At 41.7% G+C, this 19057-nt stretch overlaps 1 protein-coding gene across 1 annotated transcript in view; it reads right to left on the bottom strand.

Annotated features, from left to right (window-relative positions):
• Baiap2l1 (BAR/IMD domain containing adaptor protein 2 like 1) overlaps window positions 1-19057 on the bottom strand; it is a 96589-nt gene that overhangs the window by 57161 nt on the left and 20371 nt on the right. Inside the window, exon 2 of the mRNA XM_031338670.1 lies at window positions 6716-6791. Coding sequence (XP_031194530.1) covers window positions 6716-6791 — 76 coding nt within the window. The remainder of the gene's footprint in view (window positions 1-6715; window positions 6792-19057) is intronic.

Below are 19057 nucleotides of genomic sequence, written 5' to 3' on the forward strand. Positions count from 1 at the left end.
AAGAGAAAGCCAGGTGGTGATGGCTAGCATATGTCTTTAATGCCAACACTCCGAGGCAGAGGTAGAAGCAGACAGATCTTCAAGTTCAAGGCAAGCCTGGTCTACAGAGCAAGTTCCAGGACAGAGAAACAGAGAAATGCCATCTCAAAAACCAACGAACCAACCAACCAAAAAAAAAAAAAAAAAGAGCCAGGTCTGGTGGTGTTGGTCTATAATCTTAGCTACTCAAAAGGCAGAGACAGGAGGAGGAACCTGAAACTGGCTTGGGCTACAGAGAGAGTTCAAAGCCAGCCAGGGGAGCTTGGTGGGACTCTCTATCTCAAAATCAAAATAAACAGGTTGAGGCTATGAAGAATACTTGCCTAGAATCCTCTGGTGAGGGGCTGAGGGTGAGGGCATGGCTCAGTGCAGACTGCTTGTCTAGCTAGCATGCACTATATCCCTAACACTGTAGAAAAACAATTTAAGTCACAGCCAACCAACAGACTTTTTACTAAGGTAAAAAAAAAAAATTATGAAGTTTGAGATACATTAGCATTCTGAAAATTATAAACTTAATTAAAAAACAACAAATAATGGGATTTTCTGCTTCCTTTTCCTTCCAGCAGAAACAAGCAATGCTTTTGCTGCAACAGAAGCTAGGCTCTCATCATCCTAAAATATATATTTCTGTAATTAAGAAGAATATTTTTCGATGGCGAGATGGCTCAGCAGTAAGAGTGCATTCTGTTTTCACAGAGGACCCGAGCTTGGTTCCCAGCACCCATGCTGAGAGGCTCACAGTCTCTGTAACTTCAGCTCCAGGGCAGCCAACATCTCTAGCTTCAGTGAGCACCCTTGCTCACATGCACACACACATACACAATTTTAAAATAACTAAATTGAAAATTTAAAAACTGTTTCTCCTTCAGACAGACCCTGAAGGCACTTGGACACTGTCTGCACCCTGTGGAGATGCTGCCCACTCCATAAAGCTCTCTAATAGTCAGCGTGGGATGGACAAACAGCAGCCTGCTTCTCTTTACAGGCAGTTAAGCTTGAGAATGGCATACGAGAAGCAAGCATTTCAATAAGACCCAGCCAAAGCCAGTGTGATTTTGGAGGAAAAAAAACCCTCCATCCTTCCCTAAACTCAGACACAGAAAGCAATTTTCCTGGAGCTCTGGGGAGCACAGGAGCTTGGAACTAAAATGGCTTCCAGCCCCTTCTCTTTGCCACAGAGCAGTCAGAAGCTGTTTTGTCCCAGATTGTTTTTAAGTGTCTCCCTGTACTGGATATGGAAACCAAGGCTAGGTAAGTGCTTTACTAATGAATTATATCCTCAGTCCTTTTATTTTATTTTTCATTTTGAGACAGAGTCTCAACTAAGTTCTTCTAGGCTAGCCTTGACTTTATAATCCTTCTGGCTTTAGCCTCCCAGGTAGCTAGGATTACAACCCTTTGCCACCAGGCCAGGCTAAGTTATTTATTTAGTGCATGCATGTATCTATATATACTCATGAATGCATGTGTGAAAGAGAGAAGACAACCTTGGATGCCATCCTCAGTAACATGGTCCACCTCCATCGCCTCTGAGACAGGGTCTCCCACTGGCCTGGAGCTCACCAATTAGGCTAGACTGGCTGAGCCATGAATCTCAGTGATTTGCCTGTCTCTGGCTCCTCAGTGTTGGAATTATAAGGTGTTGTGTCACCACACCTGACATTTTTATATGGGTACCAAAGAGCAAACTCAGGTTCTCACACTTAAGATAAACACTTTTTTCACTAAGCCATCTTCCCAGGCCCTATTTTTCTTAATTAAGATAAAAAGTTATATGTATGTGTATGTCTGTATGTGAACATGTCATGTATATCTACGTGCCCTCAGAGGCCAGAAGAGAACATTAGATCCCCTGGAGCTGGAGTTATATGCAGTCGTGAGCTGTCTGATGGTGCTGGGAATGAAACCCAGGTTGGTCCACACAACCAGCAAGTGTTTCTAACTACTGAGCCATGTCTTCAGCCCCTATTTGTATTTTTCTCACATGCTTAGGAAGCATTGAGCTACCATTGAGCTACACCCCCATACCTCAAAGGTGGACCTTTAAAGGGAAGTATAGAAAAAGACCAGAGGGGGGCTGGCGAGATGGCTTAGTGGGTAAGAGCACTGACTGCTCTTCTGAAGGTCCTGAGTTCGGATCCCAGCAACCACATGGTGGCTCACAACCACCCATAATGAGATTGGATGCCCTCTTCTGGTGCGTCTGAAGACAGCTACAGTGTATTACACCGGAGCGTGCAGGGCAGAGTGAGTGGAGCCATCCTGAGTTCAATTCCCAGCAGCCACATGATGGCTCATGGCCATCTGTACAGCTACAGTGTACTCATACACATAAAATAAATAAATAAATCTTTAAAAAAAGAAAAAAGAAAAAGAAAAAGACCAGAGGATTTATCATGTATAGATGTAGCTGAAAGTTCCTGGCCCTGTAATTTTATTTTATTTTATTTTTTTAAAGATTTATTTATTGGCCGGGCGGTGGTGGTGCACGCCTTTAATCCCAGCACCTGGGAGGCGGAGGCAGGTGGGTTTCTGAGTTTGAGGCCAGCCTGGTCTACAGAGTGAGTTCCAGGACCAGGGCTACACAAAGAAACCCTGTCTTGAAAAACCAAAAAAAAAAAAAAAAAAGATTCAGTTATTTATTTATCATGTATGCGAGTACACTGTTGCTGACTCTGCAGACACACCAGAAGAGGCCATCGGATCCCTATTACAGATGATTGTGAGCCACCATGTGGTTGCTGGGAATTGAACTCAGGACCTCTGGGAGAGCAGTCAGTGCTCTTAACCACTGAGCCATCTCTCCAGCCCTGTAATTTTATTTATTTCAGCATTTACTATAGAGTCTTAAAAAATATAAATTAAGGCTTTTACTGTATCGGCATATAAATTTAAGACATGCAATATTCTGCTATCCTGGTATTTACAGGACTGGAGAATTTACAGGATACTTAACAATGCAGACAGCATTTATATAGGCTTTTCAGGTCATTACTTAGTTAATCTACCCAGCATTGTTAGGACAAGGAAAGGTAATGTAATCAGCTCCTTTTGCTAAAGGGAATGGAGCGGAGACATTTCAGACTGTCCCCAAGGTCGGTGTGAGTCAGCCACAGTGTACACATCTCCTGCTGAGGTCCTTCACTTCCTCAGCTCTAAATCATAGAGCTTCAGCTGGAACTGAAGAGAAAGCAACTCCACCTAAAAACAAGTATGCTGCCAGCAAACTGTCAACTCAATAGATGGTGTTCGAAAGAAAGGTTTAAACTGTAAAGTACAGATAAACCGAAGAGCACGCTGGTGGGAGTGTTGTTGCCTTTAGGATTACACAACAATTTCTGGTTTACACCCATGTTAAATTGAGATTTTTGCAAAGTAACTGTTGACTTATGTTTAAAACCATGTAACCTCAGTCTTTCAAAATAGCTTTGCTTTTATAATAAAGCTAAATTAAATTTAAAACTGTACAAGTTATCCAGAACTAATAAAAAATGAAATACTATTTTGATAACTTTGCCCCACTTTGTGAGAGTTTGTTTCTTACTGTTTAAGGATACCTATGAATTATATTTTAGTGATTGTTTAATCACCTCCTCAATCTAGAGTCGACTATGTACATACCTCTACTGGATATTTTTTTGCTTGTTTTTGAGACAGGGTCTCATAAGAAGCTTTGACTGTCCTGGAACACACTATGTAGACAACACTAGCTTGGAACTCACAGAGCTCCACTTGCCTCAGGGGCTCAAGTGGTTGGATTAAAGGCATGTATTATGCCCCACTAATAACGTTTTTCTTGAAACAGTTTCAAAGGATTCCTATTCTGCTAAAGCCTGCATGGGTCTCCCACAAGTCCATATTCCAGGTGCTCATGAAAGACTTTTATAATTGTTTTAATGAACTGCAACCCTTCAGATTTCACGTGTGTGGTTCCCTGGGACACTGGTAATAGAATTTGCTTTGGCCAGTGCAGTACCAGCAAACATGACTTGCATTGGACCCTAGTAAATGCTAGGCCATTAAGTGCTGCTATAGTAAGGACCTTGATGGAGAAAGGTCACCTGAGGACAGAGTGTGTTAAGCAGCATGAGCCCTGAATCTGCAGAGAGCTATCTTGCCATACAGGGGAAATTGAAGGTGGTGTCTTAAGCCATAGTCTGTGGGATGCAGCAGTATTTTATGCAATGGTAGGTGCCTAGTGCCACAGTTTAACACATAGCTAAGCTGGCATTGCCCAGTCCTATGTGTTCAAACCTTTTCCCCAGGTTAGTGTGGCACCAGGGCTCATCTTTTCTGCTTGAAGCAGTGTCTGTCTGCTAATATCTCTTATCTGTTAGCTCTCTTGCCTGCTCCAGTCCACACCAATCACTATTGCTCAGATCCCTGTGACAATGGCCTATATTTCTTTGTCAGAATGTAATCTGTTGACTGCACTTCTGGTTGACTTCCTCATCATCACTCCCAAATTCTTACCAAGGGCATTACAAGTATAGCTAAAATTACCAGTGGCTTCACCAAAACTATATCCAGATGGCTTGCAGAAGTTCTGGGAATACTTATCAAGTACAGAGTCGTCTCTAGGAGGTAGTGAAGGGGTAAGAGCCCTTAGGGGAGAAGCTGTGTTAACAGGAGGCTAAGCTGCAAGCAACTCTCTTAGTCTATAACTACCTCATAAAGTAGTTCAGGCTCACAGGGGGAAAAAGTTCTACAGGTTATACTGATTTCCGCATGAGGACTGGAGACAGCAATGACTGTGTGGCCTAGTGATTAAGCAATCACGGAAGGAGAGCTGGAAGGCCAGCCTCTTGCTCTCAAAGAAGGGAGGGTGTCCGTGAATGGCAAGGGCACTGCTGGGCAGAGAAGCAAGATCCCAGACCTGTTCTGTTTCCTGGTACTGAAAACTGTAGGTAAAAATGCACAGCCATGCAATCTACCTTTCCAGGGACTGCAACTACCATGTTCCTTGTCACCCATAGCTTAGGGCCCAAACAGTGCACTGTCTTGCCTACGCCATGTTTTTTGGGGGAGGGGAAGTTATCAATGCATTCTAACAACATTCAGTTCTAATAGGAGTGTAGGAATAGCTGCTTATCAGCCTTCTCAGTGAAAACCTTTCCAAGATAGCTAGCTACCTGGGTCCTGAAAGACAGGCCAATGTCAATGGTTGAATTTTTATTTATTTTTGTTGGGGATTGAAATTAGGGCCTCATTAATATTATCCAAGTACTTCTCCAGCCTGTACATGATCCTGCAGGCACACCCTAGCTAGCTGGTTGCTTGCCTGAGATCTCCCTCCCTCCCCTTTCCCATGTCTCCATTTCTTACCACCTTTCCATTCTTGCTCCCACTGTCTCTGAGACAAGTTCATGATAAGTTGTACAAGCTAGCACGGAACTTGTAATCCTCCTACCTTAGACTCCCAAGTAGCTGGGATTATAGATTTATGCCACCAGGCCTGGCTTCAAATTCAGTTTCAATGAAGCACTTACTTTGAAATGAAAATCTAAACCCAACCTTTAACATAGATGTTCTTCCATTGAGGTTAAAAATATTATTTTTCAGCAGGGCAGTGGTAGTGCATGCCTTTAATCCCACTTCTTGGGAGGCAGAGGCAGGCGGATTTCTGAGTTCAAGGCCAGCCTGGTCTACAGAGTGAGTTTCAGGACAGCCAGAGTGATACAGAGAAACCCTGTCTTGGAAAACAAAAACAAAAACAAAAACAAAAACAAAAAACCCATATATATATATAATTTTCCGGGCTGGTGAGATGGCTTCGTGGTTAAGAGCACCGACTGCTCTTCAGAAGGTCCTGAGTTCAAATCCCAGCAACCATATGGTGGCTCACAACCACCTGTAATGAGATCTGACACCCTCTTCTGGTGCGTCTGAAGTCAGGTACAGTTTACTTATGTATAATAATAAATCCTTGGGCTGGAGCAAGCAGGGACTGAGCGGTCAGAGTTGACTGGAGTGAGTGGGGCTGACTGGAGCAAGCAGAGGTCCTAAAAATTCAATTTCAAACAACAACAACATGAAGGCTCACACCCATCTGTATTACAAAGTGAGATTCTGTCTCAAAATAAAACAAAAACGTAATCTATCTAAAGGCAAGAGGTTCTTCTATAGATAGCTAAGTGAATGATTTTCATGTAGCAGGACACTAATGTTCAAATGTTATTATTGTTTGTTTTTCTCTCTGCATAGCCCTGGCTGATCTGGATCTTACTATGTAGAACAGGCTGGCTTTGAGCTCACAGAAATCCACCTGCCTCTGCCTTCTGAGTGCTCAGATTAGAGGCGTGTGCCATCACACCTGGCCATATTCAAATGGTTTAAGTATATGTATAAATTATTAGTTCACAAAAACTTGTTTGAAATTTAGAAAAGTTCATAAAAATGAAGTAAAAGCCCAAGTTTGTGTATCAGAAAGCACAACTTGAAAGTTAAGATATGTCACTTATACTACTTTCACTATTACTCAAGTCATTTGCTTCAAATACACTAGGACCATCCTGCACTGCTGTTGTAAAAATCCTGTAGGTGAATTACAAAAAATTCCATTTACAGACATCTTTAAAATGCAATGTTAAGTATTAAAGATAAATAAAGTATTAACTTAATAGGTTTCATATGCACTTTACATTAATCCATTAAGAAAAGTCGAAAGACTTACCATTCACTGCTTTTTCATAATTTTTTCCTAGGTTTATTAAGTTTCGTAGTCCAGGATTGAATTGTTCCATAACATTCTGACAAACAAACACACAAAACAAATTAATAAACAAAAGAGGAGAGGATATTGACATTCTGTCACTGTGAGGTCTAGAATTCCTATATAACAGAATTTATAGATAACAAAGTCTTAAATGCTTTCTTATTTATTATTTATTTGTTGAGATTGGGTCTCAGGCCCTGCTCATATACATAAGAGCTTGCTATGTAAATGAGGATGGTTTTGAACTTCTGGCCCTCCTGCTTTTACTTCCCAAGTGCTGGAATAATAGGTGTATATTACCATGTGTGGTTCACACAATTTTGGGGATCAAACCTACAGCTTCATGTATGCTGAGTCAAATCTTCAGCCCATAATAATACAGATGTAAAAACCCCAATGAACTCGATTGTCTGACTCAATGAACAGGCAGCAAGGTGCATATAATCCAGCAATTTTCAGTTATCCAAAGGGCTGCGTAGAATCTGCTATAAATGGAGCAAGCAGGAGACATTCACATCCCTCCCAGGCCCTATGGGGACTGTGAGCCTGGAGGCCAAATAACTCTCTCAGGTATAGGTAGATTGTTCCTGGTTGTCACTCTAGCATTAGGAAACAGTCTGCTTGAGCAGCTACCTCAGCTTAATTTATAATTAAAGGTAATGTTCTGGCTATCAAGTATTTAGAAACTTCAGGGCAATCTTGCTTTCATTCTGCCTGGACCTGTACAGTACAGACAAACATTATTCCCAGGGTGCTGGCTTTATGACTAAGAACACATCAACATATGGTGATGATAGATGTCTGCTCCATGTTGGACTAAGAAGTTGCCTCATAGTCATCAATTTAAATGGAGCACTCAGGCCTCCCTACCCGTTCTCTCATGTATGTAGTATTTGTAGATGAACACATGATAAAGGATGGAAAGAGCCAACATTCAATGCATCAGATGCTTTACACACATCTTCAGAGGAAAAAGAGGCTCTCTCCATTAGTAACTGGGCATAGAGATGAGTGACAACATATAGTGATTGAGCAGTGATACAAACTACGATGAGAAAACCCACACCTTATACTTTAACCCTTGCTGTTACTCCACAGAACCTTCAAATCATGTGGTTCTCTCCCCTTTAGTACCACCATTTTGACTATTCATTCAGCTTCAATGTTAGATAGTAACTCCTAGCTCCCTCTTGTAATTCAGGAGGACCTACTTCTCTATTGTACTCCTCTTTCCTATGCAATTGATAACTTTCTGGTCAGTTAACAGTATTCATTGTGACTGTAAATATTGATGACTACAATTCAAAGAATGTACTTAAGATCATATTTCCTTTTTTACTAAAGCCTTTTTGTTTTTCCTGGAATTAATAGTTGGCTTGCCCTCTTCCCCCTTGCTTCTATGTGTCTACCTCAAGTCCCTTCCCATGCAGCGTCAGATCAAGCACAGCCCTACCAATTTTATTTCTCATTTCCCCTTGCAAGGACTCTGTCCTCTCTCTCAGCTCCACCTAAGGCTGCCAGGCTGCTGTCCTTGCATGTTCCTATCAGGCTGCCTGTGTGGAGAGCTCCCATTCTCACTGTCCACTTTCTTCCTTTCTGCTGGAGATCATTCTCCAAAACTGATGTAATTAGCCGGGCGGTGGTGGCGCACGCCTTTAATCCCAGCTCTTGGGAGGCAGAGGCAGGTGGATTTCTGAGTTCGAGGCCAGCCTGGTCTACAGAGTGAGTACCAGGACAGCCAGGGCTACACAGAGAAACCCTGTCTCGAAAAACCAAAAAAAAAAAAAAAAAAAAAAAAAAAAAAAAAAAAAAAAAAAAAAAAAACCTGATGTAATGATGATGAATGAGAAGTCTATCCATGCCTCCAAATGTCTGAAACTACTTACAAATGTTAAGTTATTTATTAGTGTATGCAGGAGGGAGGGAGAGGAGTAATGTGAATGTACCAACACACAAGAAGGCAACCTGTGGTAGTTGGTTCTCCCTGATATGATGTGGGCTCTGGAAACTGATTTCGGGTCATCAGTGCCTTCTCACTATCCTCTGGAACTTCTCTTACCTTGACATTTGTTTGCTGATTTGCTGAGCAACATAATATACCCACCTGTCTTCCTCAGAATGTTTAAGATGCTGCTCTACTGTGTTCAGCATTCACTTTTGCTGAAGTCAATGAACTTTTTGTTTGTCTGTTTGACTCCCCGACCAACCCCTGACCTTTAGGATGTTTGTGTGGATGCTAGAGGTCAGCAACAGGTGTCTTGCTCTGTTGTTCCTTACCTTGAGTTTTAAGACAGGGTCTCTTATTGAATTTGGAGTTTGCCAATTCAGCTAGGCTGGCTGGGCAGCGAGACCCAGGGTGCACTGGGATGCAAGTGTTTGCAGTTGTGCTTGGGTTTTATGGCTACTGGAGATCCATGGTTGCAAGCAAGCACTCAACTGACTGAGCCATATCCCCAGCTTCAGACTCCCCCTCCCCCCTTTTTTTTCAGAGACAGGGTTTCTCTGTATAGCTCTGGCTGTCCTGGAGCTCACTCTGTAGACCAGGCTGGCCTCGAACTCAGAAATCCGCCTGCCTCTGCCTCCCAAGTGCTGGGATTAAAGGCATGCACCACCACCACCTGCTTACTCTCCCTTTCTTTAAAGCTTAGTTTTAAGATTTATTTTATTAGCCGGGCGGTGGTGGTGCACGCCTTTAATCCCAGCACTTGGGAGGCAGAGGCAGGCGGATTTCTGAGTTCGAGGCCAGCCTGGTCTCCAGAGTGAGTTCCAGGACAGCCAGGGCTATACAGAGAAACCCTGTCGAAAAAAAACCAAAAAAAAAAAAAAAAAAAGATTTATTTTATTTATTTTATGTGTATGAGTACACTCTAGCTGTACAGATGGCTGTGAGCCATCATGTGTGTGGCTGCTGGGAACTGAACTCAGGATCTCTGCTGGTCCCGCTCCCTTGCTCCGGCATAATTCACTGTAGCTGTCTTCAGACACACCAAAAAAGGGCATCAGATCTCATCACAGATGGTTGTGAGCCACCATGTGGTTGCTGGGATCTGAACTCAGGATCTTCGGAAGAACAGTTCTCCTTACCTGCTGAGCCATCTTGCCAACCCTAGAAGCTATCTCTTTATCCCTATGCTGTAAAAAAATCAAGCAGTGGCCTTCCTCCCTCTGGGTATCTTCTCCATTTATTTTGTGGGGTCCTTGGCAGCTTCTAGCCATGTGGAAAATCAGTCTGTCAGGTCTGGAAAATGCTTGCTCTACTTTTTGTTTCTTATTTCTTCTGGAGCTGAGATGAAAGTGTTATGCTTCCTAGATTTATCTAACTTTACCTTTTCTCTATTTTCCCACTCTGTCTTTTATGTTTTATGTCTGAAATTTTTTTTTTCTTTAAGCTTTTGATTTTTGCTCTCTTTAGAGAACAGGTCTTGCTAAGTAGCTCTGGCTGGCCTCAAACGCATGGTCCTCCTGCCGCAGTCTTCTGAGCACTGGGATTATAGGTAGGTGTGTCATCATACCCAGTGTTTTTAATTACACACTTTACACACTTACACACACACACAAAACATATGTGTAATTTTTCTGAGTGCTTTAGTATCTTAGTTCTTCCTTTTTAAAATCACCATTCTAGCCTTTGTTTATGAATGTGATGTCCTCTCTTCTGAGTACTCTAGAGTGTTAGCATTCTATTCTAGTCCCCCATGGCATCATCTCCTAATTATATATTTTTAAAGCTATCCTTCTAATAAAGGCTTTTATCCAACTTATGGTGATATTATGTTTTGTTTTCAATTTAAAAAGTATCTTATTGTTTTATGTGCATGGGTATTTTGGCTGCATATATACCTTTGTACCATATATGTGTCTGGTGCCCACAGAGACTAGAAGAGGGTGTTGGACCCCCACAAGCTGGAGATAGATAGTTATGAGCTGCCGTGTGAGTTCTGGGAACAGAACTCCAGTCCTTAAAAGAGCGGCCAGTGCTTTTAACTGCTAAACCATCTCTCTAGCCTGTTTGTTTAAGACAAGGTCTCTCAAAGTAGTTCAGGGTGGCTTCAAACTCACAATCCTGTGGGTTTCAAGAGTGCTGGGATTATAAGTGTGTGGCATCATGCATGACTTTTGGTGATTATTTATTTATTTATTTATTTATTTATTTATTTATTTAAAAGACAGACTATGTTATTCTGGATGGCCTACAACTCATTATGTATATCAGACTGCCTCTGTGCTGAGATTAAAGGCATATGCTACCCTACTCAACCCCTTTAAAGGGAGTTGTTGGGGGCTGGAGAGATAGCTCAGTGATTAAGAACATATGTTGCTTTAATAGAGTATCCAAATCAGTTTCCAGCACCCACACCAGATAGTTACAACTGCAGGTAACTGAAGCCCTAGGAGATCTGATGTCCTCTTTTGGTCTCTGTTGGTACACACACACACACACACACACACACACACACACACACACACACACAATTTCTCTTTTTTAAATAAGTCAGTTAATATTTACAAGTGAAGCCCTTCTTGCTGCTGCAGAGCTATGGGTGCTTGCAAGCACACTGTCTAGACAGCAAGTCCATGGGCAGCCTGACTGTAGAGAGCACTCAGGGGCATTGTTTCTACAGAGACACTCCTAATTCCCAGTCACTGGGTAGAAGGAAGAGAAGGCCATCCAACAGATGGTTAGCCTTTCTGTCAATCAGGATGGGGGTTGGGAACCAGAGTACACTGAAACAGTGCCCACCAAATTCCCCTGCGCACTTTTACCTCTGGTGTTTAAGACCCAAACTCCAATATGTCTGCAGATTAAAGCTCTAGTCTGTAGGCAGAGATCTGTTCTCAGTGGCACCTGGGATAGGGAAGGGAGCCTGGTGGCTGAACCACCTTGCATGCATACACACTTCCATCCCAGCCCTGGGCCGTTGAGGTCCTAGGGTGAACGGCTTACTTATTTCTCTATGGGTCCTTTGGTACATGTAAGCCAGCCACCACTCCTCTATCGCTTACAGGATGTTCCTTGTTTCCTTCCCTCCCTCACATGTCTTATGTATCCTAGGCTTGCTTCAAACTCTTTTTTTTTTTTTTTTGAGACAGGGTTTCTCTGTGTAGCCCTGGCTGTCCTGGAGCTCACTCTGTAGACCAGGCTGGCCTCAAACTCAGAAATCCGCCTGCCTCTGCCTCCCAAGTGCTAAGATTAAAGGCATGCGCCACCACACCATGCTCAAATCCTTTATGTAGCCAAGGAAAACTTTGGACTGATCCCACTGTCTCTACCTTCCAAGTGCTGGGCTTACAGATGCATGTTATCACGATGTCCAGTTCATATAGTTCTAGGGGTAGAACCCAAGGCTTCATGCATGCTAGGCAAACACTCTGCCAACTGAGCTACATCTCCAGCCCTACTACCCAACGTTTCTTTAGATTTTTTTTTTGTCAACAGATGTTTCCCCTACAGATCTCTGCACTATATATGTGTGTATGTTACTCTCTATTGCCATCGTGTCTGAGAATTCTCAGAAGGAGGGAAAGAAAACCACAAGGGTCCCTCTATTTGGAAGTCCATTCATCTTGTATCACTGAAGCAAGCAACTGTCCTAGGTCTACAAGTGGCCAAGAATCCTCCAAAGCTTCTGGCCCCCATTCTTTTGATGAACCCTCTGTACCTAATACTGTATATCTGTACATATGCTGCTATTGTTCTAGTCTCTTCTTAAAACCCTCTTTAGGCTTTTCACTTTAAAATAGGTAAGGCTTCCTATGGAGCTATTAAAACAATGTATATGGGCTGGCGAGATGGCTCAGTGGGTAAGAGCCTGCTGACTGCTCTTCCGAAGGTCCTGAGTTCGGATCCCAGCAACAGTACAGCTATAGTGTACTCATTCATACTTAAAATAAATAAATAAAGTAAATCTAAAAAAAAACAAAAAAACAAAACCTACAATGTACATACTCATGGATGCTGGTGAAGTAGCTCAGTAGGTAAAGGCATTTGCTTAAAAAGCTGACACCCTGAATGTGACTCCTAGAACTAGGGTGGAAGAAGATAAACAGGGGCTGGTGAGATGGCTCAGCAGGTAAGAGCACTGACTGCTCTTCCAAAGGTCCTGAGTTCAAATCCCAGCAACCACATGGTGGCTCACAACCACCTATAATGAGATCTGATGCCCTCTTCTGGTGCATCTAAAGACAGGTACAGTGTACTTATAAAGCTTTTTTTTAAAAAAAGATAATTCTCGAAAGTTATCCTCTGACCTCACACATTCTATGTCATGCACATGCTTACACTCACACTGCACACACACACATACACACACACACTCATACCACATACATTCAAACATCTCCATCTCTCTCACACACATACACACACACACACTCACACATATATATACACATACAAACACACACATCTCACACACACACACACACTCTCACACATACTCACACATCTCCCTCTCACACATACACACATACAGACACATACACACAGTTAGTTCTTAGACTTGATGATTCCCCTTAGCTCCCACAGTGATATTTTCTATAATCACAGTACATTCTCAAATCCATTAAATACCTATGTGTACAACAAATATGGCAATGACCTTACTTGGATTTTGATTGTGACCTTATTTGGGTTTTGTCAATTAAAAATATTTTACCTTTTAATTATGTGCTGGATTTGTTTTTTGTTTTAACTTGACACAAGCTAAGGAACCTCAATTAAGAAAATGCTTTCATACGATTAGGCCTTAGGCAAGCCTCTAGGGCAGTGGGTCTCAACCTTTCTAATGCTGTGACCCATTAATACAGTTCTTCATGTTGTGGTAACCTTCAACCACAAAATTATTATGTAGCTACTTTATAATTGTAATTTTGCTACTGTTGTGAATTGCAATGTATATATCTAATATGCAACCCCCAAAGGGGTCATGTCCCAAAGGTTGAGAACCATTGCTTTAAGGCATTCTCTTAGTGATTGATTGAAGGAGGGTCCAGCCCACTGTACGAGCTATGGGATGGTGGCCCTGGATCTATAAGAAAGCAGTTGAAGCAAGTCATGAGGAGCAAGCCAGTCAGCAGCGCTTCTCCCATGGCCTCTGTGTTAGTTCCTGTCTCCAGATTCCTGCCCTAACCTCCTTGCATGATGAACAGCAGTATGGAAGTGTAAACAAAATAAATTCTTTCTTTCCCAAGTTGCTTTGGTCATGGTGTTTTATCACAGCAATCGTAATCCTAACTAGAGCAAATCATGTGTATTAATAATACACTGTGGGTGGGTTATGCACATGAGTACAGGTGTCTGCAGAGACCACTTGGCATCAGATGCACTGTTTCTGGAATTACAGGCAGATATTGGCCATTTAACACAAGTGCTGGGAACTAAATTTGGATGCTTTGTAAGAGCTTTTAACTGCTGAGCCATCTCTCCAGCCCCAGATTTTTGCCAATCTTTGTATCCCTTATTGCTTTTAGAGAGAGGACTATGTATAAAATTCTATCTTGTATATGGATCTGCACAGCTTATCACCTCAGCCATAATACAGCCTGGTCTGTCCAATCAACACAAAAATCTCCTCTGTGCCTCTTTCTAGTCATTCCTTCTCCACCCACCCTGACCACTCTAAGTCAGTTCTTGTGAGAACTTTATGTAAATGGAGTTACACAGGACATGACCTTTTGAGAATAGTCTTTTTCACTCAGCACAGTGCCTTTAAGAAGTACCCAACATGGTAGGTATATCCATAGCTACTCTTTTTCTGTTTGTGCTAGTTCTGTTTCGTGGTATGGATGTATCACACTTTGCTTACCAATTTATGCATTTAGGTTGTTACTGATTTAGAGCTATTCCAACTAGAGTTGATATGAACAATTATGTACAGGTCTGTGTATGAGCATAAGTTTTTATATCTACAGGATAAATACACAGGAGTTCAACTACTGCGTCAAAGGGTAGGTGTATGTTTAATTTTATGAAATGCTGCCAGGCCTGCAGGCAAGGAAGTTGGGCCACTCTGCCATCCCACCCGCAATGTAGGAGAACTCAATGATTCTTAAAACCTAATGATTTCATGGGAATGTGGCTTACTTGGTAGAGAACTTGTCTAGTAAGCATAAAGCCCTGGGTTCCGTCTTCAGCACTACAGAACATGGGCATGCTGGTGCGAATGTATAATCCCAGCACTTGGGAGGTAGCAGAAGGTCAGACGTTCACATGTTTAAGGCCATTCTTTATTACACAGGAACTTGAAACCAGCCTGAAATATGTGACTATTTCAAAACAACAACAAAACCCTCATTAGGAAATGGTCGCTCCCTAATTTGAAAAATAAAACTATTTTGAATGCGGCATGACTAAAGTTCCTGAAATATTCTTATGAAGCTAGGTGTATATGGTAAAAATTAGAGAAGACCACTACAGAACTAATCTGTCCAATAGCATACAAGCAGTCATATAAGAACAAAACAAATAAAACAAACTAGATGTGTTCTAAGTATATTATTTGTATAAAATAAAAGAAAAGCGTAATTTGGCTGTGTATGCCTGGGCATGTGTGTATGTGCAGGTGTATGTATGTGTGCGTGCATGTGGAGACCAGGGGTCAAACTTAGGTACCTTTCCTCAAGAAAATCATTGCTTCTTGAGACTGAGTCTCTCACTGGAACCCAGGGCTTGTCTATTAGACTAGGGTGGCTGCCCAGAAAGGCCCAAGCATCCAATGTCTTTGACAACTGGTGAATACTGGTGTTACAAACATACACGACCATGCCCAGGTTTTTATGTCAGTGCTGGGGATCAAACTTCAGCTGGTCATGCTTGCGAGCAAGCACCTTTCCAAATGAGCTATCTCCTCTGGCCTCTTAATTTGTTTTCCTTTTAAAACAGGATCTCATTATGTAGCCCTGGCTGGCTTGGTACTTACTATGTAAACCAGGCTAGCCTTGAACTCAGAGATCTGTCTGCCTCTGCCTCTCAAGTGCTAGGATTAAAGGTATACATCATCACATCTACTCATAATTTTATTTAAAAAAAACTCTTGAAATACTTAATAATTGTAACATCTTATGATGAGAATTGAACCCCTCGCACAAATCACTATCCACGTATAGTCTTAGCAAAAAGGCCAAGAAATGAAAATCACTCTCTAAATAATTTATAGATTTTTAACTGAGACTTAAGACTATACAACCAGGTTTGAAGAAAACTAGAGTTCTTACGCTAGAAGAGTTCAACGTGTCATTTAGTTCTCTGATATTTAGGTTTAGTTACAGAAATATTGGCCCCTTTCAACCATGGAAAATCCATTTCTTTACTGGCTCTTGGCCATGAATCTAGTTATTTTAGCTGAAGTACAAGTTATTTTTAAACTGAAGAACAAAAAATCACCACTGCCTTTGTACTGTGAAGTCTGGAAGATGTTACAGCAGTAGGCAGCGAGAACACTTGAGCATTGAATGGGCCCTGTGTTTTAGGAAGGCAGTCATTGGGTCAAAGGCCAGGGCTGTGGTCAGGTTTGCTAAGACCTGAGCTATGGCACTGTCTACAGCAGGAGGTCATTAGCAGGAAAAATCAACTCCATTTCTAGTTTGGAGGTAAAAACAGAAAACTTAAGAATGAAATAGATGGCCAGGCAGTGGTGGCGCACGCCTTTAATCCCAGCCCTTGGGAGGCAGAGGCAGATAGATTTCTGAGTTCGAGGCCAACCTGGTCTACAGAGTAAGTTCCAGGACAGCCAGGGCTACACAGAGAAACTCTGTCTTGAAAAACAAAAAGAAAAAGAAAAAAAAAAAGAATGAAATAGATGGAAAAGATACCAATGGGCCAAGAAATACTACTTTAGTTTGGGAAAAAAAAAAAAAAAAAGCTTAGTATGCATCCACCAGCTACTATTTGCCAATTAGTATAAACCACCAAACCAGTTTTCACTAAAATGTTTCTTTTCCTTTCAGTAAGTATGGATACCTACTGTTACAAAATAAAGTCTAGGTTAATATATTGGCAGTATAATTCCACTTGGGATAAATCTGATGTGAAGAGTGTTTGGTTCTATCAAACAAAACAAAACAAAACATAAACAAAAAAAAAAAAAACCCAATCAAACAAAAAACCTTCAGTAGCTTTGAAGAAAGAGTGATTGTCCATTTGAAATAAACTGCGGTGATGCTGCACGTCCAGCTACTTGGGAGGTTGAGGCTCAGGAGGTGGGGAGGCTTAGGAGATCATTCTGAGCTACTCAGGCAGTTTAAGGACACCCTGAACAACTAAGCAAGACTGTATCTTAAAATAAGAAAGATTGTCAGGTGGTAGTGACACACACCTTAAATCTCAACACTAAAGAGGCAGACAGAGGCAGGCAGATCTCTGAGTTCAAGGCCAGCCAAGTCTGGTGAATTTTAGGACATCCAGGGCTACACAAGAGTCTTGGAGGTAGTTTCTAAGGCTGTCTCTATATAACCAAGGGCAAACTGATAGTTCAGTACTTTGTCTTTTGCAATAAAAAATGTGAGTAATATTTACAGAAGATAATCTCTAAGTCTCTAAATAAATGCCAAGTTCTATAGCTTGGAATTTTATGTCATTTTATACAACCCCTTGTATGAATCGAGACAAAAGTTAAAGTTGTGTGGCAGGCACATCTGTGACAAGAGTTAACTGAGGCTGGCCAGAGACAGGCTTCATTTGAAGAAAGCTTTGCTTCCTCCTTCCTTGAGTGGTGCTGGAAGCTGCTGTTCCTGTCCTAACCTTGCCAATATTTGATTACCTCCTCGGCCTTGGGGAAAGTGACAGAAGCAAATCTGGCAATGAGACAACTGCTTGAGGGCCAGAGTCACTCTGTTCATGCACGTTGTGGAGGTGGCACACAAGCTGGTTAAGGAAACTTGGAAAACTGAGATGGGGCTTCCTGAGCATTGAGCCAGTTTTGGTGACTTGTGCCTACAATTCCAACACTTAGGGGGCAGAGGCAGGAAGACTGAGAGCTGCAGGCCAGGCTAGGGCCTGTCTCAAAAAGCAAAACAAAACAAACGAAAACATTATTCAAATATGTAAACTCAAAAATCCTCCCTGTTGCTAGGCTTGGTGATGCATGCCTTTATTCCCAGCATTTGGGAGGTAGAGGCAGAGTTCTGTGAGTTCCAGGCCAGCCTGGTCTACAAGTGTTCCTTCCAAGACAGCCAAGGCTGTTATGCAGAGAAACCCTGTCTCAAAACAAAACAACAAAACAAATGAACAAACAAAACATTTTGGCTCCCATAAATCTATGCTATCTATTATATTACCTATCAAATGGCATTCTTTGTAATTCATGTTGCCTGTAATCTGTAACATGCCATTGCAGGAGCAATGGAACTGCAAGTGTCGGAGACAAGGTCCATTTTGAATAATTGGGTGATTAGCATCACCTCTGTGAGCATTAGTCTGCTTTACAAATGGAAATAGTGATAATTTTTATTTTCTAATAAATATGAAGACTGAATGTGATAATCTAACATTACAGAACTCCTGTTTATTGTTTTATTACATATCTATTTTTGCAGTTCTGTAATCAAACCCAGAACCTTAAGCATGTAGTCAAATACTCTGCCCCTCAACCCTACCCCAGCTCTAGAGAGCACTCACACAGTCTTCATAATACCTGACGCTTGGTACACACTAAACCAATTGTAATTAATATTGCAAGAGCAGAGCTCTAAAATACTGGTCGATCTTCAAACAGATGGCCATTCCTGTTTACTCAGGAATCTCTAGGTAACACAGAAACAAATATATCAGCTCTCCTACCTCAAACTGCCATTATCAGGATGAGAGAGGTCATGACCACAAAATATCTAGAGAAGGAGCCAACCACAGAAAATTAAAGGTGTTCTTATCTGCTTTATTCAGCTGAGAGGTTTTGGTCCTTTTATTAATTGTTTAGATTTGAAGTATATGTTAATACTCATGGTGTTATAATCCTGGCTCTAGACTCCACCTTTGACTTGGATCTTGTTTGATCCTAACCTCACGGTTATTAGTTACCCTATTTTACAGATGAGATTCAGAAACTCTGAGGTAAACATCCAACGGGCAGCAAGAGGCCTCACTACCAACTTTTGCACTGACCCTGGTGCCTTGATAGCTTTTTCAGTTCTGTTGTGAAACACACTGGGTAAAAATGCTTTCGTGATGTCAAAGCACTGCATTATGGGAAATTAAGGAAATAGCTACAGTTTTTTGTTTTTTTGTTTTTTTCCTCAATACAGGATTTCTCTGTATAGCCCTGGCTGTCCTGGAACTCACTCTGTAGACCAGGCTGGCCTCAAACT

This window comes from Mastomys coucha, unplaced genomic scaffold (assembly GCF_008632895.1).
Source record: "Mastomys coucha isolate ucsf_1 unplaced genomic scaffold, UCSF_Mcou_1 pScaffold22, whole genome shotgun sequence".
NCBI lineage: Eukaryota > Metazoa > Chordata > Mammalia > Rodentia > Muridae > Mastomys > Mastomys coucha.